The sequence below is a fragment of the Pseudophryne corroboree genome, chromosome 2 (genome assembly GCF_028390025.1).
Source record: "Pseudophryne corroboree isolate aPseCor3 chromosome 2, aPseCor3.hap2, whole genome shotgun sequence".
NCBI classification, from domain to species: Eukaryota; Metazoa; Chordata; class Amphibia; order Anura; family Myobatrachidae; genus Pseudophryne; species Pseudophryne corroboree.
In genome coordinates, this window is record NC_086445.1 from 897,836,164 (window position 1) to 897,857,329 (window position 21,166).

A 21,166-nucleotide genomic window follows, 5' to 3' on the forward strand; every position below is an offset into this window, starting at 1 on the left:
GAACTGAAGCCAATTCTTTCTGGAAGAAAATCGACAGGGCCGAAATTTGAACCTTAATGGACCCCAATTTGAGGCCCATAGACACTCCTGTTTGCAGGAAATGCAGGAATCGACCGAGTTGAAATTTCTTCGTGGGGCCTTCCTGGCCTCACACCACGCAACATATTTTCGCCACATGTGGTGATAATGTTGTGCGGTCACCTCCTTCCTGGCTTTGACCAGGGTAGGAATGACCTCTTCCGGAATGCCTTTTTCCCTTAGGATCCGGCGTTCAACCGCCATGCCGTCAAACGCAGCCGCGGTAAGTCTTGGGACAGACATGGTACTTGCTGAAGCAAGTCCCTTCTTAGCGGCAGAGGCCATGAGTCCTCTGTGAGCATCTCTTGAAGTTCCAGGTACCAAGTCCTTCTTGGCCAATCCGGAGCCACGAGTATAGTTCTTACTCCTCTACGTCTTATAATTCTCAGTACCTTGGGTATGAGAAGCAGAGGAGGGAACACATACACTGACTGGTACACCCACGGTGTTACCAGAGCGTCCACAGCTATTGCCTGAGGGTCTCTTGACCTGGCGCAATACCTGTCCAGTTTTTTGTTCAGGCGGGACGCCATCATGTCCACCTTTGGTCTTTCCCAATGGTTCACAATCATGTGGAAGACTTCCCGATGAAATCCCCACTCTCCCGGGCGTCGGAATGAACACTGCTGACAGTGCTATCACCTGATTTTCCGCCCAGCGAAGAATCCTTGCAGTTTCTGCTATTGCCCTTCTGCTTCTTGTGCCGCCCTGTCTGTTTACGTGGAGCGACTGCCGTGATGTTGTCCCACTGGATCAATACCGGCTGACCTTGAAGCAGAGGTCTTGCTAAGCTTAGAGCATTGTAACTTGCCCTTAGCTCCAGTATATTTATGTGGAGAGAATTCTCCAGACTTGATCACACTCCCTGGAAATTTTTTCCCTGTGTGACTGCTCCCCAGCCTCTCAGGCTGGCATCCCTGGTCACCAGGACCCTTCCTGAATGCCGAATCTGCGGCCCATTAGTAGATGAGTACTTTGCAGCCACCGCAGAAGAAACACCCTTGTCCTTGGAGACAGGGTTATCCGCTGATGCATCTGAAGATGCGATCCGGACCATTTTTCCAGCAGATCCCACTGAAAAGTTCTTGCGTGAAAACTGCCGAATGGAATCGCTTCGTAAGAAGCCACCATTTTTCCCAGGACCCTTGTGCAATGATGCACTGACACTTTTCCTGGTTTTAGGAGGTTCCTGACTAGCTCGGATAACTCCCTGGCTTTCTTCTCCGGGAGAAACACCCTTTTCTGGACTGTGTCCAGAATCATCCCTAGGAACAGCCGATGTGTCGTCGGAAACAACTGCGGTTTTGGAATATTTAGAATCCACCCGTGCTGTCGTAGAACTACTTGAGATAGTGCTACTCCGACCTCCAACTGTTCTCTGGACCTTGCTCTTATCAGGAGGTCGTCCATTTTCTTTGAAGAAGAATCATCATTTCGGCCATTACCTTGGTAAAGACCCGGGGTGCCGTGGACAATCCAAACGGCAGCGTCTGAAACTGATAGTGACAGTTCTGTACCACGAACCTGAGGTACCCTTGGTGAGAAGGGCAAATTGGGACATGGAGGTAAGTATCCCTGATGTCCCGGGACACCCTATAGTCCCCTTCTTCCTGGTTCGCTATCACTGCTCTGAGTGACTCCATCTTGATTTGAACCTTTGTAAGTGTTCAAATATTTCAGATTTAGAATAGGTCTCACCGAGCCTTCTGGCTTCAGTACCACAACATAGTGTGGAATAATACCCCTTTCCTTGTTGTAGGAGGGGTACTTTGATTATCACCTGCTGGGAATACAGCTTGTGAATTGTTTCCAATACTGCCTCCCTGTCGGAGGGAGACGTTGGTAAAGCAGACTTCAGGAACCTGCGAGGGGGAAACGTCTCGACTTTCCAATCTGTACCCCTGGGATCCTACTTGTAGGATCCAGGGGTCCTGTACGGCCCCAGCGTCATGCTGAGAAACTTGGCAGAAGCGGTGGAGGCTTCTGTTCCTGGGAATGGGCTGCCTGCTGCAGTCTTCTTCCCTTTCCTCTATCCCTGGGCAGATATGACTCTTATGGGGACGAAAGGACTGAGGCTGAAAAGACGGTGTCTTTTTCTGCAGAGATGTGACTTAGGGTAAAAACGGTGGATTTTCCAGCAGTTGCCGTGGCCACCAGGTCCGATGGACCGACCCCAAATAACTCCTCCCCTTTATACGGCAATACTTCTTTGTGCCGTTTGGAATCTGCATCACCTGACCACTGTCGTGTCCATAAACATCTTCTGGCAGATATGGACATCGCACTTACTCTTGATGCCAGAGTGCAAATATCCCTCTGTGCATCTCGTGTATATATAGAAATGCATCCTTTAAATGCTCTATAGTCAATAAAATACTGTCCCTGTCAAGGGTATCAATATTTTTAGTCAGGGAATCCGACCAAGCCACCCCAGCTCTGCACATCCAGGCTGAGGCGATCGCTGGTCGCAGTATAACACCAGTATGTGTGTATATACTTCTTAGGATATTTTCCAGCCTCCTATCAGTTGGCTCCTTGAGGACGGCCCTATCTGGAGACGGTACCGCCACTTGTTTTGGATAAGCGTGTGAGCGCCTTATCCACCCTAAGGGGTTTTTCCCAACGCGCCCTAACTTCTGGCGGGAAAGGGTATACCGCCAATAATTTTCTATCGGGGGAAACCCACGCATCATCACACACTTCATTTAATTTATCTGATTCAGGAAAAACTACAGGTAGTTTTTTCACACCCCACATAATACCCTTTTTTGTGGTTCTTGTAGTATCAGAAATATGTAACACCTCCTTCATTGCCCTTAACAAGTAACGTGTGGCCCTAAAGGAAAATACGTTTGTTTCTTCACCGTCGACACTGAAATCAGTGTCCGTGTCTGTGTCGACCGACTGAGGTAAATGGGCGTTTTAAAGCCCCTGACGGTGTTTGAGACGCCTGGACAGGTACTATTTTGTTTGCCGGCCGTCTCTGTTGACATTATCACGTAATTCCTTGAATAAGCCATCCATTCCGGTGTCGACTCCCTAGAGAGTGACATCACCATTACAGGCAATTGCTCCGCCTCCTCACCAACATCGTCCTCATACATGTCGACACATGTACCGACACAGCACACACACAGGGAATGCTCTGATAGAGGACAGGACCCCACTAGCCCTTTGGGGAGACAGAGGGAGAGTTTGCCAGCACACACCAAAAACGCTATAATTATACAGGGACAACCTTTATATAAGTGTTTTTCCCTTATAGAATTTTAATATATATAGTCATATCGCCAAATAAGTGCCCCTCCTCTCTGTTTTAACCCTGTTTCTGTAGTGCACTGCAGGGGAGAGCCTGGGAGCCTTCCCACCAGCATTTCTGTGAGGGAAAATGGCGCTGTGTGCTGAGGAGAATAGGCCCCGCCCCCTTTTCGGCGGGCTTCTTCTCCCGTTTTTCTGAGACCTGGCAGGGGTTAAATACATCCATATAGCCCCCAGGGGCTATATGTGATGTATTTTTAGCCAGAATAAGGTACTATTATCATTGCTGCCCAGGGCGCCCCCCCCAGCGCCCTGCACCCTCAGTGACCGCTGCTATGAAGTGTGCTGACAACAATGGCGCACAGCTGCAGTGCTGTGCGCTACCTTATGAAGACTGAAAAAGTCTTCTGCCGCCGGTTTCTGGACCTCTTCACTTTTCGGCATCTGCAAGGGGGTCGGCGGCGCGGCTCCGGGACGAACCCCAGGGTGAGACCTGTGTTCCGACTCCCTCTGGAGCTAATGGTGTCCAGTAGCCTAAGAAGCCAATCCATCCTGCACGCAGGTGAGTTCACTTCTCTCCCCTAAGTCCCTCGATGCAGTGAGCCTGTTGCCAGCAGGACTCACTGAAAATAAAAAACCTAACAAAACTTTTACTCTAAGCAGCTCTTTAGGAGAGCCACCTAGATTGCACCCTTCTCGGCCGGGCACAAAAATCTAACTGAGGCTTGGAGGAGGGTCATAGGGGGAGGAGCCAGTGCACACCACCTGATCCTAAAGCTTTTACTTTTGTGCCCTGTCTCCTGCGGAGCCGCTAATCCCCAGGGTCCTGACGGAGTCCCCAGCATCCACTTAGGACGTCAGAGAAACAATATTACCACCACAGGGATGCAGTTAAAGTACTGCCGGACGGGATCCTGGCAGTCAAAATACAGACACAAGCATCCCGACAGACTGCACAATCCTGGCGTCAAAAAACAGATGGAGCTCGGGGTCCCGGCGTCAAAATACAGACAGCCGCAAACCAGATTACTGTTCTAGTCGGATGCGCTCACACCCTGCAGCGCACGGGTAGGGGGGATAGGGGAATGATTGAGCATAAGAAGGGGGTTAGGGAACAAGCAGGGAGGGTTAGGTTTAGGCACGGACGAGGGAGGGTAAGGGTAGGGCGAAGGGGAGGGTTATTGGTTCTTTTGGAGGACTTGCTTGATTTCTATTGGGCGGGATGCCGCCATCTGTATTCTGACCGCCGACATCCCTGATCGGGAAATCATACTGAACCCCTACCACACACCATTACAGACAGTTGAAGACTTCCCACTTTACAGCACTATACAAATACACTTTGATACAGGTCAAATCCTGAGACTACAAAAGCAAGTGTGCAAGGTTATCAGTCACTTGTTGGTTCAGCTAGAAAAGTGCCCTACACCTCCCATTAACACAGAAACATGGAAGCACATGGGGGACACATTCAGTTAAGCGTAAGCAGTCGATTGAAAGGAATACTTTTTAGTGATGTCCAGGAGTGATAAAACTAGTATTTAATATTTAGTAACTATTTGCTATGACATAAAATAGAAATCCATATAAACCTCAACCTGTTAACAGTCAATACAGAGTGGGCTCTAATTACTAGTCGATGTACATTCCCAAGGAATGAACTAAGGAAATCTATGACCACCTGTCTGAAAATGACAAAATTATCTTACTACAGTGAGTGGGAAATATCAGATTTTTTAAATGGGAGATTTTGTATTAGCTTAAGTAACTACAAAACAGGTGTTGTGAAACACACTAATAACTTCCTATTTACAAAATAATGCAATTCCAGTCATTAGCGGGTTAATGATCCAAAGGGCCGAATCAAATGGTTTTCTCCTGTGGCCGCAATTCAATTGTTCTGCAGTTACCACAGGGGACACTTTTTTTGCAGCCTTCTGAGGTACAAGAGAAAAAGTGTGTGTAAACTGGGCACTTTGGTCGTCCAAACGGGAATTTGGACTCCCAAAGCAGGGAGTTTAGACGGGTTTAGCACAGGGGCAAGCCAATGGTAGATAACTAGGTCCACTCACAAGTGTCATCAGGCACATGCCAGTACTGACATCCCACATCTTAATAGTCTTGTCTCTGGATCCTGATAGCAGAAAGGGTCCTGGCTTACCACTCTTCTTGGTCTGTGACAGAAAAAAAAAAAAAATGTTAATTAAATAAATAAAAAAACCCACACACACACGGGACTCAACATCAACAACGTCGCAAAAAGTGAGTCATATCTACATCCGCTAAAAACAGTAATCTGAATAAAGCACCATACAGATGTAGCCATGATCATCTTAGTGTGATGTGGCATGCTGGATAGCGTGCCACGGCTGCGATAGTTCGCAGTTGGCAATCGCTTCTTTTATTCCTTTAGGAATTAATAGAGCAATCGCCGTCTGACACTAGTCTCAGCATGGCATACCATGTAGCAAGCCGTGTTGCAACATGCTGCATTGCAGCAAAGATGAACATGGCTACATCTGTAAATTCTTCACTGGTTGGAAAAAGAAAAAAGGCTGGTTTTATTATCGAAACCCAAACGGTGTAAAATAAAGGATTTGCTAAAATAAGAAGCCGAATTAAATAAAATGTAAAAATAAATAATCAAAGCTCATTTCATTACGGTCACCTTCGTTAGAATGTCACGCTCACCAGGATGAAGCGAGGGGTGTGCCACCGCTAATACAGGGAGTTGGAAATGTCCTACTACAACAGTAGTTGATGTTTTATAAAGTAGCAAGTTACTTTAACTTTAAAAGACAAAGCAATTTGCAAGATTAATAGTGCCCAGTGCAAAAAGCAATTAAGATTTAAAAAGGGATCATGTTTCTCTATGGAACCAGTTGAATGCTCCCAAAAAAAACAAAACAAAAAAAAAAACACCCACAACTATTACCAACCACTACGGACACAACAGCACTGATGAAACAATTTAATGAGAGTCTGTACCTCAGATCCTGTGGCATCCAATACAGTGGAATGTGAGGTTTCGGGAGCCCAAGAAATACACTCTACAACATGTTCATGTTCTCTAAGCTCTGCTTTGCATTCTTTTGTTGCTACCACCCAAACGCGAACAGTTTGATCATTAGAACAGCTTGCAATCAGTGTACCATCTTGGTTAGGCCTCACCATACGGACCCATTCTCTGTGCCCTGTGAAAGTCTTCACACAATACCTAGAATATAACAAGTAAACCACAGTTACTAATGAAAAACAAATATTTTACCGTTGATGCCTTTTTACAATAATTATTTCTAGAAAGAACAACGACACTTACCCGGTCTGGACCTCCCACATCTTAATGGTTTTATCCCTTGAAGCAGACACTATATGATCTCCGTTAGGCATTATAGCTACTGAAGACACATTGTGATCATGACCTTAAAAGAAAGCAAAATACATTGACTGGTTGGTATATTTTGCTCTCCTATCTCACCACTAGAGGTCTCCAAAGAAAAAAAAAAAAAAAAAGACAAAGAAAAAAAAAATGATAAACTTGCTCAGGAAACACATTGTTCTGGAAAACACAAATCACGTCAAATATTGCAAAACACGTCTTAAATTCATTCCTAAATCTATGTTGCTATAGATGATTTCTAAGGCCTTACAACTCGCATGTCGCCTCCAATGCTTCACATATTACAGGACTGCAACTATTAGCCAAAAACACATTTAACAAGAAATTTAAATCATAGAAAATAAAATTTATTTTAAAATTCCTAAATAAGTAGGACCTAATGAACAATTAGCAAATACATAAGTTCTACAAAGTCTATGCTGACATGAAGCAGCCATGAAAAAGACAGTATTATTTATATAGGGCATAGTTTGCTATGGGTAAAGGTCACTGAAGGCTCAGTCACCCCACAAATTTATTTAACAGATATTTTGCTATGCCATAATGAGCCGAGACAGGGGTAAGGTTACTGGAGGCTCAGTCATCCCACATTTCAAAATGAGAAGCACTTGTAAGGTTCAACACAAGTTTATCATTGGTGGGTACGCATAGATCATTAGCCACTACAGGGGAACTAATTGACAGATGAACTTGGGCCTTAAGTAATGCATGTGGGAAAGCACCACTTCATGTTATACATGTTTGACCCCTGCATATTTCCTAAACTTTTGAGGGTTATCACAAACGTTACATCACCTATCGCAGCTGTCCACCATTCATAATTTTGATATACAGCCAGTTATTTTTGGATTTTAAGTAAATATATTGTGATCCAACTTCTACAGCTCAATTATACCCCTTTCACACCACACAAATAACACTTTATCGACTGGTATATTTCCGGGTCAACGTGGGTTGCTGTGTGGTGTGAAAGGGTCAGTCCCGAATCCACGGGTCGCCTGACATGGTAATTCAACCCGGGAATAAAGAAGGGTTATTCCCAGGCTATTACCGGGCCAGGTGCAGTGTGAACGAGTTTCCCGGGTTGATGCAACTTTGTACCCGTTCATAGCGCCGCCGCCGATGGCAACCCGACCAGACAATAAGCCTGGTCAGGAAGCCAGTTCTCAGTGTCCAATTCTGTGTCGCACCCGGGAAGGACCAGTTTCCAATTCCTGGGTGTGACCTGGCATTAGCGATCTGAAAGCGGTATTAATCAGTCACTTAATAATTTAAGACTACATTGCATTAATCTATCCTAATGAATACAGATCTGCTAAAATGTATAATGGCAGATTGTCCTCACTCCTTACATCAGGTCTCAATAGATAGTCTACACACAGAGCCAGTGCTAAATGTATAACCAGCATCTAATTGCAGCGACAAGGATGCTGTTATTTTTTTAATCTAGTGCAGCAAATCCTACGTGTACAATATCACATGTATACACATATACACGTTTAGCATTTAGTGCCAGTACATAATCACCTATTTCCCCACCAGGTCCTAAATTTCGATGACCTCAATCTTATTTAATAATGAGCCAATATGAAGCCATGTGTAAAAGGTTATGTACTTATGCATCTCTATCATTGAAGACAGTGTAAACCAGGCGCTGCAAGTCAAGTACACGGTTACTGAAGCATTTGGATGCGCTATGTATCTATGCTACAACACTGGCAGTTCCCTCTGGAATACACAGCTTTGTAAAAACACCAGGCCTAACAGGAAAGACATCTGCCATGATCAGAGGCATTATGCCATTGCCACACAATTTGATGCCCATCATTCTACACAGAGAAAAATATTACGGAAAACAGTTAACACTTAAGACCATTGTCCATCTTCCCAGTAATGGATGCCTCAGCAGAATCTGCCAAAAGCTAAACCCAGGGATCTACAGGTCACTCTGCAAAGTAGCACCATGACATACCAACCTATACCATCAGAAAAATACTAAACAAGTATAGCTTTCATGGAGTAGAAGCCTGAATAAGTTCACCTGGCTCTGAGGGCACTTTTTCTAAACTGGCTGTTGGGCGGAGCATAGGGGGGAAGAGCCACACACACGTAAAAAAAAAAATTAACGTGCACCGGCTCCATGGACCCAACTATACCCCACCCTAAACTACATTCCAGTGTCCTCCATGGATGAGAGAAAAATGAAAAAAAAAAAAAAAAAAAAAGACAGAAAAGCTTTAGTTCAGATGTATCTTTGCAAACATTAAAATACATCTGGAACAAGCTCTTCTGTGCAAACAAGACCATGGTTAAGTAAGGTTTTGATGCAAAATGACATGTTTCGCAAAATCAAACTAATGCCCGCAAAGAGCTTGTACTAGCTATGAAGCAGGGGATTTAGCTTTACAACCACATGACTTGCAATGATCCAGTCCAACATGGAACCATCCATATAGGAAGAAAATGTGGAACTCTGACTAACAGCTGAAACAGGATTGTGCTACAAGACAATTAACAATCGTATAGCAGCAAGTGGTGAAAGGAGAAAAAAAAAAAAATAGAAATAAAGCGAGCCATACATCAGACCAACTTCCTCCAACTCTCCAAACTTCCAACCGTCCAACTAAAACAGTGCTCCACACACCTAACCAACTTTTTCATCAGACACAGCCAACTTTTTCAGTAGGCCAGCCAACTTTCTCCAACTTCTGATGTCACAGAAGTAGGCGGACAGGTTCTGCCTACTTCTGCATGTTTTGAATTGAATGGTTTTTTTTTTTTAATGGTTTTTTTTTTTTTTTTGCATGTCATGTTATTTAAAAAGGTTAGGGTGCAAAGATGGAGAGGTTAGGATGTAGAAACAGGGAGGTCAGGGGGAGGGGGGTGATGATCGGGTGGATAGAAAGGTCAGGGGGACGTGGGGAAGGTTATGGCGCAGCTATAGAGGTCAAGGGGGAGGTTAATAATAATACTAATAATAATAATAATAATAATAATTTTATTTATATAGCGCTCTTTCTCTAATAGGACTCAAGGCGCTTAACAGATACATAGCATAATATAGTACAGAAAATAATGAAGTACATTTTCATAAAATACAGAAGCATGAAGATACTAAAAGGAACATTATGGAAATGCTTCAGTAAACAGGAAAGTCTTGAGTAAGTCTTGAGTCTACTTTTGAAGGATTCTATAGTTGGGGCCTCTCGCACTGTGCGGGGAAGTGAGTTCCATAGAGTCGGAGCCACATGACTAAAAGCTCGACCCCCAGATGAATTACGGGAGATTCTAGGTACTGCTAAAAGTTCTTCATCTACAGATCGCAGTAATTGAGAGGGGCAGTATGGGGTCAGAAGCTGTTTCAGGTACCTTGGGCCCTGGTCATGTAATGCTCTGAAACTCAGTAAGCCAATCTTGAAGATGATTCGCCATCTTACAGGCAGCCAGTGAAAGGAGTAGAGGATGGGTGTTATGTGGCTAGAACGGGGCTGGTTGGTTAACAGCCTGGCAGCTGTGTTTTGCACCAGCTGTAAGCGTTGCAATTCTTTTGCTGGGAGACCAAGGTAGAGGGCATTACAGTAGTCTAATCAAGATACAAATGCATGGATGACTTTTGGCAGATCTGAGGGAATTAAGTGCTTGATTCTGGCTATGTTCCTCAGGTGAACGAATGAGGATTTGATTGTGGCTGATATCTGATATTTAAGTGTCAAGCCACCATCCAGAACAACGCCAAGATTCCACACAAGATCAGTGGTCTCTAATTCTGAATCCCTGAGTGCAAGTCCAGTTGGTTAGGTTAGGGCACAGAGATAAGTCAAGGGAGGTACAGTGCCACTTGTACTGAGGGGGGGGGGGGGGGGGGGGAGGGGGGTGTCCGGGTGCAGTACAGTTACAGGGTGGTTGGGGCATCATGGTACAGTACATACTGCACAAGGATACTAGCTGAAGTGGCAACTGTATAACTAATATTTAACTTTTATTTGTATTAAACAATGTTGTAACAATACTAAAACCCTGTACGTGCGCAGAGTGAAATAAGATAATATAAGTTAATTGGTTTAGTGTGGTTTCATAGTTTACACAGTTGTCCTTTAATGTTAACTCTGCATAGAGATCTTTATAAGGTTAGACTGTTTCTATTTTGTAGCATTCGAAATTGCATTCCCTTTAATCCAATATTGCTATAAATAGCATTTAATATTGCAACTTTGTATGTTGCATTTTCTCACACTGTTGTCAGGGTTATTACAGAGCTGCAATATTCAGCACAGTACTGCAGGCAGAGTCCCCTTTTGCACAATACGGTAGGTAGAGCCCCCTTTTACACAGTATGGCAGGCAGAGCCCTCTTTTACACATTATGGCAGGTAGAGTCCCCCTTTTTACACATTATGGCAGCATCTGAAGTGACATATGATCATTTATAATATAAGGGAGCCGTGAATTTCCAAACACTGATATACAGTATGCAAGAGAATATCCTGTATATCCTTTTGCATTTGATACCATTCATGCTGCCAACATTTATTATAATGCAGTTGTAATGAGTCACACCATCCAGGATGCCGCACAACCACTGCTGCCGACACTGATCCTGGGATGACAGGGACAGCCCAGCAACAGTGACAGACTGCTGCAGCTGCCCCTGAACCTCCTCCCGCCTCCTGCTCCCCGTTCCTGGGGTGGGTGGAGGGACAGGCGCCGGGTGTCCGCTGCTGATGAGGTGGGGGTAGGGGAACACTGCTGCTGGGGGTGCCAATGTGGGGGTTGGTAGGGTAGGTGCCTTGCGCAGGCAGGGCACACTGCTGCTGTGGGTGGAGAACACTTTTGGGGTGCAGCAGGGGCACTGAATCCTCTCCTCCAGCTGCATCTGGCAGGGATCCCGATGAAAAATTAGGCAGACACTCATTCAAAATGTCCGCCTACTTATTGTTGTGAAAGTTACCCCTACACTAGAATGATTAGTTTGGAAAATCAAACGGGTTTGATTTTATCAACTAGTTGGAACAACCTTTTCTGGACGTTTTCCAGCGTGTGGGAGCAAACGGCTAATAATCATTTGTTCCCACACAGTGCCAGATTATCGTTCCAACCAGACAAATGACGAAAATGCCATATTATTAAAAAGGCATTGAAACGTTGTACTTAACTTTAAGCCTTGCGTACAAAATCATTGGAGTGCCGCACAGTCTCTACTGCCTGTTTATCTACATGTGAGGGCACCCAGTGTATCTGCATTGCAAGTGGCTGTGCCGGACCCCTGCCTTTTTATTTAAAATCTATCTATCTATATATATATATATATATATATATATATATATATATATATATATATATATATATATATATTACACACACACATATGCACAAGCAACAAAAAATAAGAATTTACTTACCGATAATTCTATTTCTCATAGTCCGTAGTGGATGCTGGGACTCCGTCAGGACCATGGGGAATAGCGGGCTCCGCAGGAGACAGGGCACATCTAAATAAAGCTTTTAGGATCACATGGTGCGTACTGGCTCCTCCCCCTATGACCCTCCTCCAAGCCTCAGTTAGGTACTGTGCCCGGACGAGCGTACACAATAAGGAAGGATCTTGAATCCCGGGTAAGACTCATACCAGCCACACCAATCACACCGTACAACTTGTGATCTGAACCCAGTTAACAGTATGATAACAACAAATGAAGTAGCCTCTGAAAAGATGGCTCACAACAATAGTAATAACCCGATTTTTGTAACAATAACTATGTACAAACATTGCAGACAATCCGCACTTGGGATGGGCGCCCAGCATCCACTACGGACTATGAGAAATAGAATTATCGGTAAGTAAATTCTTATTTTCTCTAACGTCCTAGTGGATGCTGGGACTCCGTCAGGACCATGGGGATTATACCAAAGCTCCCAAACGGGCGGGAGAGTGCGGATGACTCTGCAGCACCGAATGAGAGAACTCCAGGTCCTCCTTAGCCAGAGTATCAAATTTGTAAAATTTTACAAACGTGTTCTCCCCTGACCACGTAGCTGCTCGGCAAAGTTGTAATGCCGAGACCCCTCGGGCAGCCGCCCAAGATGAGCCCACTTTCCTTGTGGAGTGGGCCTTTACAGATTTAGGCTGTGGCAGGCCTGCCACAGAATGTGCAAATTGGATTGTGCTACAGATCCAACGTGCAATCGTCTGTTTAGACGCAGGAGCACCCATCTTGTTGGGTGCATACAATATAAACAACGAGTCAGATTTTCTGACTTCAGCTGTCCTTGAAATATATATTTTTAATGCTCTGACAACGTCCAGTAACTTGGAGTCCTCCAAGTCGCTAGTAGCCGCAGGCACCACAATAGGCTGCTTCAAGTGAAAAGCCGAAACCACCTTAGGGAGAAAATGAGGACGTGTCCGCAGTTCTGCCCTGTCCGAATGGAAAATCAGATATGGGCTTTTGTACGATAAAGCCGCCAACTCTGAAACTCTCCTGGCTGAAGCCAGGGCCAATAACATGGTTACCTTCCATGTAAGGTATTTTAAATCTACCGATTTTAGAGGCTCAAACCAATGAGATTTGAGAAAATTCAAAACTACGTTCAAATCCCACGGTGCCACTGGAGGCACCATTGGGGGTTGTATATGTAGTACACCTTTGACAAAAGTTTGTACTTCAGGAACTGACGCCAATTCCTTCTGGAAGAAGATTGATAAGGCCGAAATTTGAACTTTAATGGACCCCAATTTTAGGCCCATAGACAATCCTGCTTGCAGGAAATGTAAGAATCGACCCAATTGAAATTCTTCCGTTGGGGCCTTTTTGGCCTCACACCACGCAACATATTTTCGCCAAATGCGGTGATAATGTTGTACAGTCACTTCCTTCCTAGCCTTCATCAAGGTAGGAATAACTTCCTCTGGAATGCCCTTTTCTTTTAGAATCCGGCGTTCAACCGCCATGCCGTCAAACGCAGACGCGGTAAGTCTTGGAACATACAAGGTCCCTGCTGAAGCAGATCCCTTCTTAGAGGTAGAGGCCACGGATCCTCCGTGAGCATCTCTTGAAGTTCCGGATACCAAGTTCTTCTTGGCCAGTCCGGAGCCACTAGTATTGTTCTTACTCCCCTTTTCCGTATAATTCTCAGTACCTTTGGTATGAGAGGCAGAGGAGGGAACACATACACTGACTGGTACACCCACGGTGTTACCAGAGCGTCCACAGCTATTGCCTGAGGGTCTCTTGACCTGGCGCAATATCTGTCCAATTTTTTGTTGAGGCGAGACGCCATCATGTCCACCTTTGGTTTTTCCCAACGGTTCACAATCATGTGGAAGACTTCTGGATGGAGTCCCCACTCTCCCGGGTGAAGGTCGTGTCTGCTGAGGAAATCTGCTTCCCAGTTGTCCACTCCCGGGATGAACACTGCTGACAGTGCTATGACATGATTTTCCGCCCAGCGCAGAATCCTTGTCGCTTCTGTCATTGCTCTTCTGCTTCTCGTGCCGCCTTGTCGGTTTACGTGGGCGACTGCCGTGATGTTGTCCGACTGGATCAACACCGGCTGACCCTGAAGCAGCGGTTTTGCCAGGCTTAGAGCATTGTAGATCGCTCTTAGCTCCAGTATATTTATGTGAAGGGACGTCTCCAGGTTTGACCACACGCCCTGGAAGTTCCTTCCCTGTGTGACTGCTCCCCAGCCTCGTAGGCTGGCATCCGTAGTCACCAGGACCCAGTCCTGTATGCCGAATCTGCGGCCCTCTAACAGATGGGCACTCTGCAACCACCACAGGAGAGACAACCTTGTTCTTGGTGACAGTGTTATCCGCTGATGCATGTGCAGATGCGATCCGGACCATTTGTCCAGCAGATCCCACTGAAATGTTCGTGCATGGAATCTGCCAAATGGAATGGCTTCGTAAGAAGCCACCATCTTTCCCAGGACTCTTGTGCATTGATGTACTGACACAGTTCCTGGTTTTAGGAGGTTCCTGACAAGTTCGGATAACTCCCTTGCTTTCTCCTCCGGGAGAAACACCTTTTTCTGAACCGTGTCCAGAATCATTCCCAGGAACAGCAGACGTGTTGTCGGGGTCAATTGAGATTTTGGAAGATTCAGAATCCACCCGTGTTGCTGAAGCACTACCTGGGTTAGTGCTACACCGACTTCCAGCTGTTCTCTGGACTTTGCCCTTATCAGGAGATCGTCCAAGTAAAGGATAATTAATACGCCTTTTCTTCGTAGAAGAACCATCATTTCGGTCATTACCTTGGTAAAGACCCGAGGAGCCGTGGACAAACCAAACGGCAGCGTTTGAAACTGATAATGACAGTCTTGTATCACGAACCTGAGATACCCTTGGTGTGAGGGGTAAATTGGGACATGCAGATAAGCATCTTTTATGTCCAGGGACACCATGAAGTCCCCTTCCTCCAGATTCGCTATCACTGCTCTGAGTGACTCCATCTTGAACTTGAATTTCTGTATGTACAGGTTCAAGGATTTCAGGTTTAGAATAGGTCTTACCGAACCGTCTGGCTTCGGTACCACAAATAGTGTGGAATAATACCCCTTTCCCTGTTGTAGGAGGGGTACCTTGACTATCACCTGCTGAGAATACAGCTTGTGAATGGCTTCCAATACCGACGTCCTTTCTGAGGGAGACGTTGGTAAAGCAGACTTTAGGAACCGGCGAGGGGGAGACCTTTCGAACTCCAACATGTAACCCTGAGATATTATCTGCAGGATCCACGGGTCCACTTGTGAGCGAGCCCACTGATTGCTGAAAATCTTGAGTCGACCCCCCACCGCTCCTGAGTCCGCTTGTAAAGCCCCAGCGTCATGCTGATGGCTTTGTAGAACCCGGGGCGGGCTTCTGGTCCTGGGCAGGGGCTGCTTGCTGCCCTCTCTTACCCTTTCCTCTGCTTCGCGGCAGATAAGACTGTCCTTTTGGTCGCTTGTTTTTATAGGAGCGAAAGGACTGCGGCTGAAAAGACGGTGTCTTTTTCTGTTGGGAGGGGGTCTGAGGTAAAAAAAATGGATTTGCCGGCAGTTGCCGTGGCCACCAGGTCCGAAAGACCGACCCCAAATAATTCCTCTCCTTTATATGGCAATACTTCCATATGCCTTTTGGAATCCGCATCACCTGACCACTGTCGCGTCCATAAACTTCTTCTGGCAGATATGGACATCGCGCTTACCCTTGATGCTAGAGTACAAATATCCCTCTGAGCATCTCGCATATAAAGAAACGCATCCTTTAATTGCTCTAGAGTCAATAAAATACTGTCCCTATCCAGGGTATCAATATTTTCAGTCAGGGAATCCAACCACACTACCCCAGCACTGCACATCCAGGCTGAGGCTATTGCCGGTCGCAGTATAACACCAGTATGTGTGTATATACTCTTCAGTGTAGTTTCCAGCCTCCTATCTGCTGGATCCTTGAGGGCGGCCGTATCAGGAGACGGCAACGCCACTTGCTTTGATAAACGTGTGAGCGCCTTATCCACCCTAGGGGGTGTTTCCCAGCGCGCCCTAACCTCTGGTGGGAAAGGGTATAATGCCAATAACTTCTTGGAAATTAGCAGTTTTCTATCTGGGTTAACCCACGCTTCATCACACACGTCATTCAATTCCTCTGATTCTGGAAAAGCTACAGGTAGTTTTTTCACCCCCCACATAATACCCCTTTTTGAGGTACCAGCAGTATCAGAGATCTGCAAAGCCTCCTTCATTGCCGTGATCATATAACGTGTGGCCCTATTGGAAAATACGTTTGTTTCTTCACCGTCGACACTAGATTCATCTGTGTCGGTACCCGTGTCGACCGACTGAGGTAAGGGACGTTTTACAGCCCCTGACGGTGTCTGAGACGCCTGAGCCGGTACTAACTGGTTTTCCGGCCGTCTCATTTCGTCAACTGACTTTTGTAATGTGCTAACATTATCACGTAATTCCATAACTAAAGCCATCCATTCCGGTGTCGACTCCCTAGGGGGTGACATCACCATTACCGGCAATTGCTCTGCCTCCACACCAACATCGTCCTCATACATGTCGACACACACGTACCGACACACAGCAGCCACACAGGGAATGCTCTAATCGAAGACAGGACCCTCTTAGCCCTTTGGGGAGACAGAGGGAGAGTTTGCCAGCACACACCAAAAGCGCTATAAATGTATATAAACAACCCTAGAAGGTGTTGTTTTTGATATAGGCGCTTTTAATATATCAATATCGCCAAATTATGCCCCCCTTCTCTTTGTTACCCTGTTTCTGTAGTGCAGTGCAGGGGAGAATCCTGGGAGCCTTCCTCACCAGCGGAGCTGAGCAGGAAAATGGCGCTGAGTGCTGAGGAGAATAAGCTCCGCCCCTTTTTCAGCGGGCTTTTCTCCCGGGTTTTAAGAAAACTGGCCTGGGTTAAATACATACATATAGCCTTAATGGCTATATGTGATGTATTTTTCGCCACTAAAGGTATTTAATATTGCTGCCCAGGGCGCCCCCAGCAGCGCCCTGCACCCTCCGTGACTGAATCAGTGAGACGTGTAGCAACAATGGCGCACAGCTGCAGTGCTGTGCGCTACCTTCATGAAGACTGAGGAGTCTTCTGCCGCCTGCTTTCCGGACCTCCGATCTTCAGCGTCTGTAAGGGGGGTCGGCGGCGCGGCTCCGGGACGAACCCCAGGATGACCTGTGTTCCGACTCCCTCTGGAGCTAAGTGTCCAGTAGCCTTAGACTCCAATCCATCCTGCACGCAGGTGAGTTGGAAATCTCTCCCCTAAGTCCCTCGATGCAGTGATCCTGTTGCCAGCAGGATTCACTGAGATTTAAACCTAAAAAAAACTTTTTCTAAGCAGCTCTTTAGGAGAGCCACCTAGATTGCACCCTTCTCGGACGGGCACAAAAACCTAACTGAGGCTTGGAGGAGGGTCATAGGGGGAGGAGCCAGTACGCACCATGTGATCCTAAAAGCTTTATTTAGATGTGCCCTGTCTCCTGCGGAGCCCGCTATTCCCCATGGTCCTGACGGAGTCCCAGCATCCACTAGGACGTTAGAGAAATAATAAGTTACCCTTTTTTACATGCCTGATGATCTTTAAAATTATTAAACAGGCACAATCATTCATAAAGTGGGGTAATACTAATAAGTATCCAATTAATATGATTATTTACTCCTCTTAAAAATAAACAAAAGAGCCATGGACCGAGAATACCAATCCCTCAACCCTTGGCATTTTCACATATTATTCTATCACATACATATTGTGCGTACACATAATACCTAGGCACTACAAGAACACCCACCGTTCACAGTGGTTAGCAAGTTTTATTGTTCCCCCATCATTACAGGTCTAGGAGGACTCGCAGTTTTGAAAAGGATCTTGACCTCTTACCATGCATGGTCCTAATACACTCAAATCCTTGGAAATCCCATAGCTTGATAGTCATGTCAGCAGAGCAAGAGGCCAGAAGCTTGCCAGAGTGGTCAAATGAAATATCCTGCACAGAGTCTGTATGTCCCTTGAGTGTGCGTTCAAAATCTCCTGTCTCATAGTCCCACACCTAACATAGAAAGAGAAATCTGTTAGCACTAGTCCGTAACTTGACAGGTTGTATTTGCACTCCGCAGGGCAGTCTGGCACCTCTCAAAATAATTAACACAAGGCACAGACAAAGCATGCTTGCTCAGGATTACCCATTCACCTCTGGGGTTTTCCAGCACAGTTGCTAACATTAAGCAACACATTCTGAACACACACATTGCAGGCAACTATACTACAAACAACATTTAAAAATGAAAGGAATCACCGTAACATTTTGCCGAGTGTACAGATAGTGAGATCACATATAGGTACAAAAGCAATGTGAGAACATTCCCCAAATAGGTTATTGCAGAAAGCACCTAGAGAGAACTGAGGGTGCGATTCAATTGTTTTTCAGGTGCCGGCTGAGAGCTGCAATTACCACTGGCGCCGACATTTCTGCTCACTGCCTTTTGAGGTGGTGAGCAGAAATGTGCGATGTGTCCACTTTGGGCGCACAAATGGGACTCTTCGCGCTGTGGGGACTACTTTAAACAGGATAATCGCAGCTAAACCCCATCTATTTGGGCACTTGAAAAGTAACGGGCTGGGTAAAACAATCAGAGCAACAACTGAATTGCATTGATGGGAGGCCAAAAAAAGGAAGACTGAATTGCCCCCTAAGTCACAATGGTACCTAAATGCCTACATCAAAACTATTACAAGTATGAAAAACAAATGGAGGGGAGTGAAAAGCCATACATAGCAGAAGTTACCATTTATTAGGAGGGGGGAGAGATTGGGGTGTATGTACTATCTACCATTCCAGTATTCTTTCTCGCGTAATAATTAATAAACCCAGAGGCTTTGGGGTATTTTTTGTAAAGCAAGAAAAGTAGGCCTAATGTCAAACACAAAATTCACATCAGCATTGAAGGATTTCTCATTGCATTTACCTGCGGTAAGCACATGTGAATTAGAATAAATTGCATTCTGAAAAGCATAATGCAGACAACACTACCAGAATCCTTAGTATTTATGGTTACATAACATATACATAGTTTCTATTGTCACACCTATTTACACGCATTTAAATAAGCATCAAAACAGCTGGTCATGTGTAAGATGCAAGAGGTTGTGAGGTCTTAAAAGCTGACACTGCAAGGTTATTGTGCAAACCAGCCAAATAAATGACTGGTGAACAATAATCGTTTACTGATATGGATCGAAGATTGTTCACATCCTAAAACTAGTAGAAAAACTGTCCTGGTCAGTATATATTCATTTTGCAATTAGCAATTATCTGAATTATAATAAAGAAGATAGACAGAACAAGCCAATAATACTTTTAAAGGACACATACTTATAGTACAGTAAACATATTTAAAAGGACTTAACATGCTTCTATGGAAATATATAATGTATTCACATTTCCTCATTTAAGACCCTGAAAACAACCACCATGGCAATAATAGTAGTGTGAAGAATGGTTACGTACTAGTATTAAAATGACAGTGACAGCACTAGTCATACTCTATGGGGTCAACTCGATTAGGCGTGACCAAGTTGCACCCACACTGTGGCTATATGCTGCAATTACGGTACTGACACTCGGGTTTTTGCTTGCAGCCCCACAGAACTCTGTACAGGAATCCATGGGGGCGATTCAATTGTTTTCCCCGACCTGAGTAGTGTTGTGCACCCGACGGTAACTATTCAATTGTTTCTGCTGACATACGCGATAGCATGATTTCTGCTTATATGCCTCCTGAGGTGGGAAGCAGAAATCAGCAAAAAGTCCGGTCTTGGATGCCCATGGGCTCGCTAACCAGGACATGAGTGAAGTTTAGCACAAAAATCTGACTATTTATGCGAAACAAGTGGTTGTGGGGGAGAGAGAGTATTGCTCCATCAGTCTAGATGGGGGTGAGGTGCGATTGGGTGTAAAAACAACTGAATGAATCACTCACACTTCCCCCCCCCCCCCCTCCTCAGTCTGGGCTGCAAGTAGGGAGAATTCAGCTGCTGTAGACGGCATTTCTACACCATCGCAACTCGCACCTTGACCCTATATGCGGTGGTAACCAGTGCTTTCACAGATGCTGAACATGTATTAATGCAACAGGCTTCATTGCTCCCACATAAAAGCTGCTGTGGGGACAGTGGAACAAAGATTCTATTCCCACGCAGTTTATATTGTTTTACTAGCAACATTTCACCTATTCACTAATTCAACAACAACTAAGTGAAAAATACGTTAATACGTTGAGGGGGCCCAAAATAGCCCTTTAGAATATTTTCTATAAAGTATCCCTAAGTCCTAGCCCAACCACGTCACAACAAAATAAAAACAGTCCGTCACGGACTCAGCTCTAGGCAAAGATCATGAAATCCAAGTAGCACAAGTTTAGAAACCGTGAGAAATGGCTGCTTAATGGAATGGAGACAGAAGCTGCTAGAGTCAATATGGCCAAAAGGTATGCCTATCTCTAGCGTCTAATGACCCTATGAGGCAGATTATGTATTTTTTTCCCCCCGCAGACACCTCTAGAGGGAGTTCAGGGGCAGCAACTGAATTGCTCTGCTGTTTGGGTGCCCAGCAGCCGTGGAGGACACCTTTTTCTCGCAACCTCCTGAGGTGCGAGAAAAAAAAGAAAAAAAAAAAAAGTATGCAAACTGGGCACTTTGGGCATCTGCAGAGATTTTAGACGGCTAAACCTTGTCTGTTTGGTCATGACATGCACGTTTAGACGGGCTTTTTAGACACCCAAAGCAACTGAATCGGCCCCATGACAGAAACAGAACAGTAGAGCATCAGCATGGAACACGTGGGACTTGTCTACCTGTTCAAATTCCAGTAACCATGTCAAGACTGTCAGCAAAAGCATCTTACACAAAAGCGATGACATGTA

The 21,166-nt window shown here is 45.3% G+C and overlaps 1 protein-coding gene across 1 annotated transcript in view; it reads right to left on the bottom strand.

The window, feature by feature from the left end:
- The window catches only part of PAFAH1B1 (platelet activating factor acetylhydrolase 1b regulatory subunit 1), a 174,106-nt gene that overhangs the window by 23,604 nt on the left and 129,336 nt on the right, over window positions 1-21,166 (bottom strand). Inside the window, exons 6-9 of the mRNA XM_063956025.1 lie at window positions 18,126-18,294; window positions 6,656-6,758; window positions 6,325-6,553; window positions 5,409-5,510 (exon numbers count right to left, since the gene is read on the bottom strand). Of these exons, the coding sequence (XP_063812095.1) occupies window positions 5,409-5,510; window positions 6,325-6,553; window positions 6,656-6,758; window positions 18,126-18,294 (603 nt within the window). The remainder of the gene's footprint in view (window positions 1-5,408; window positions 5,511-6,324; window positions 6,554-6,655; window positions 6,759-18,125; window positions 18,295-21,166) is intronic.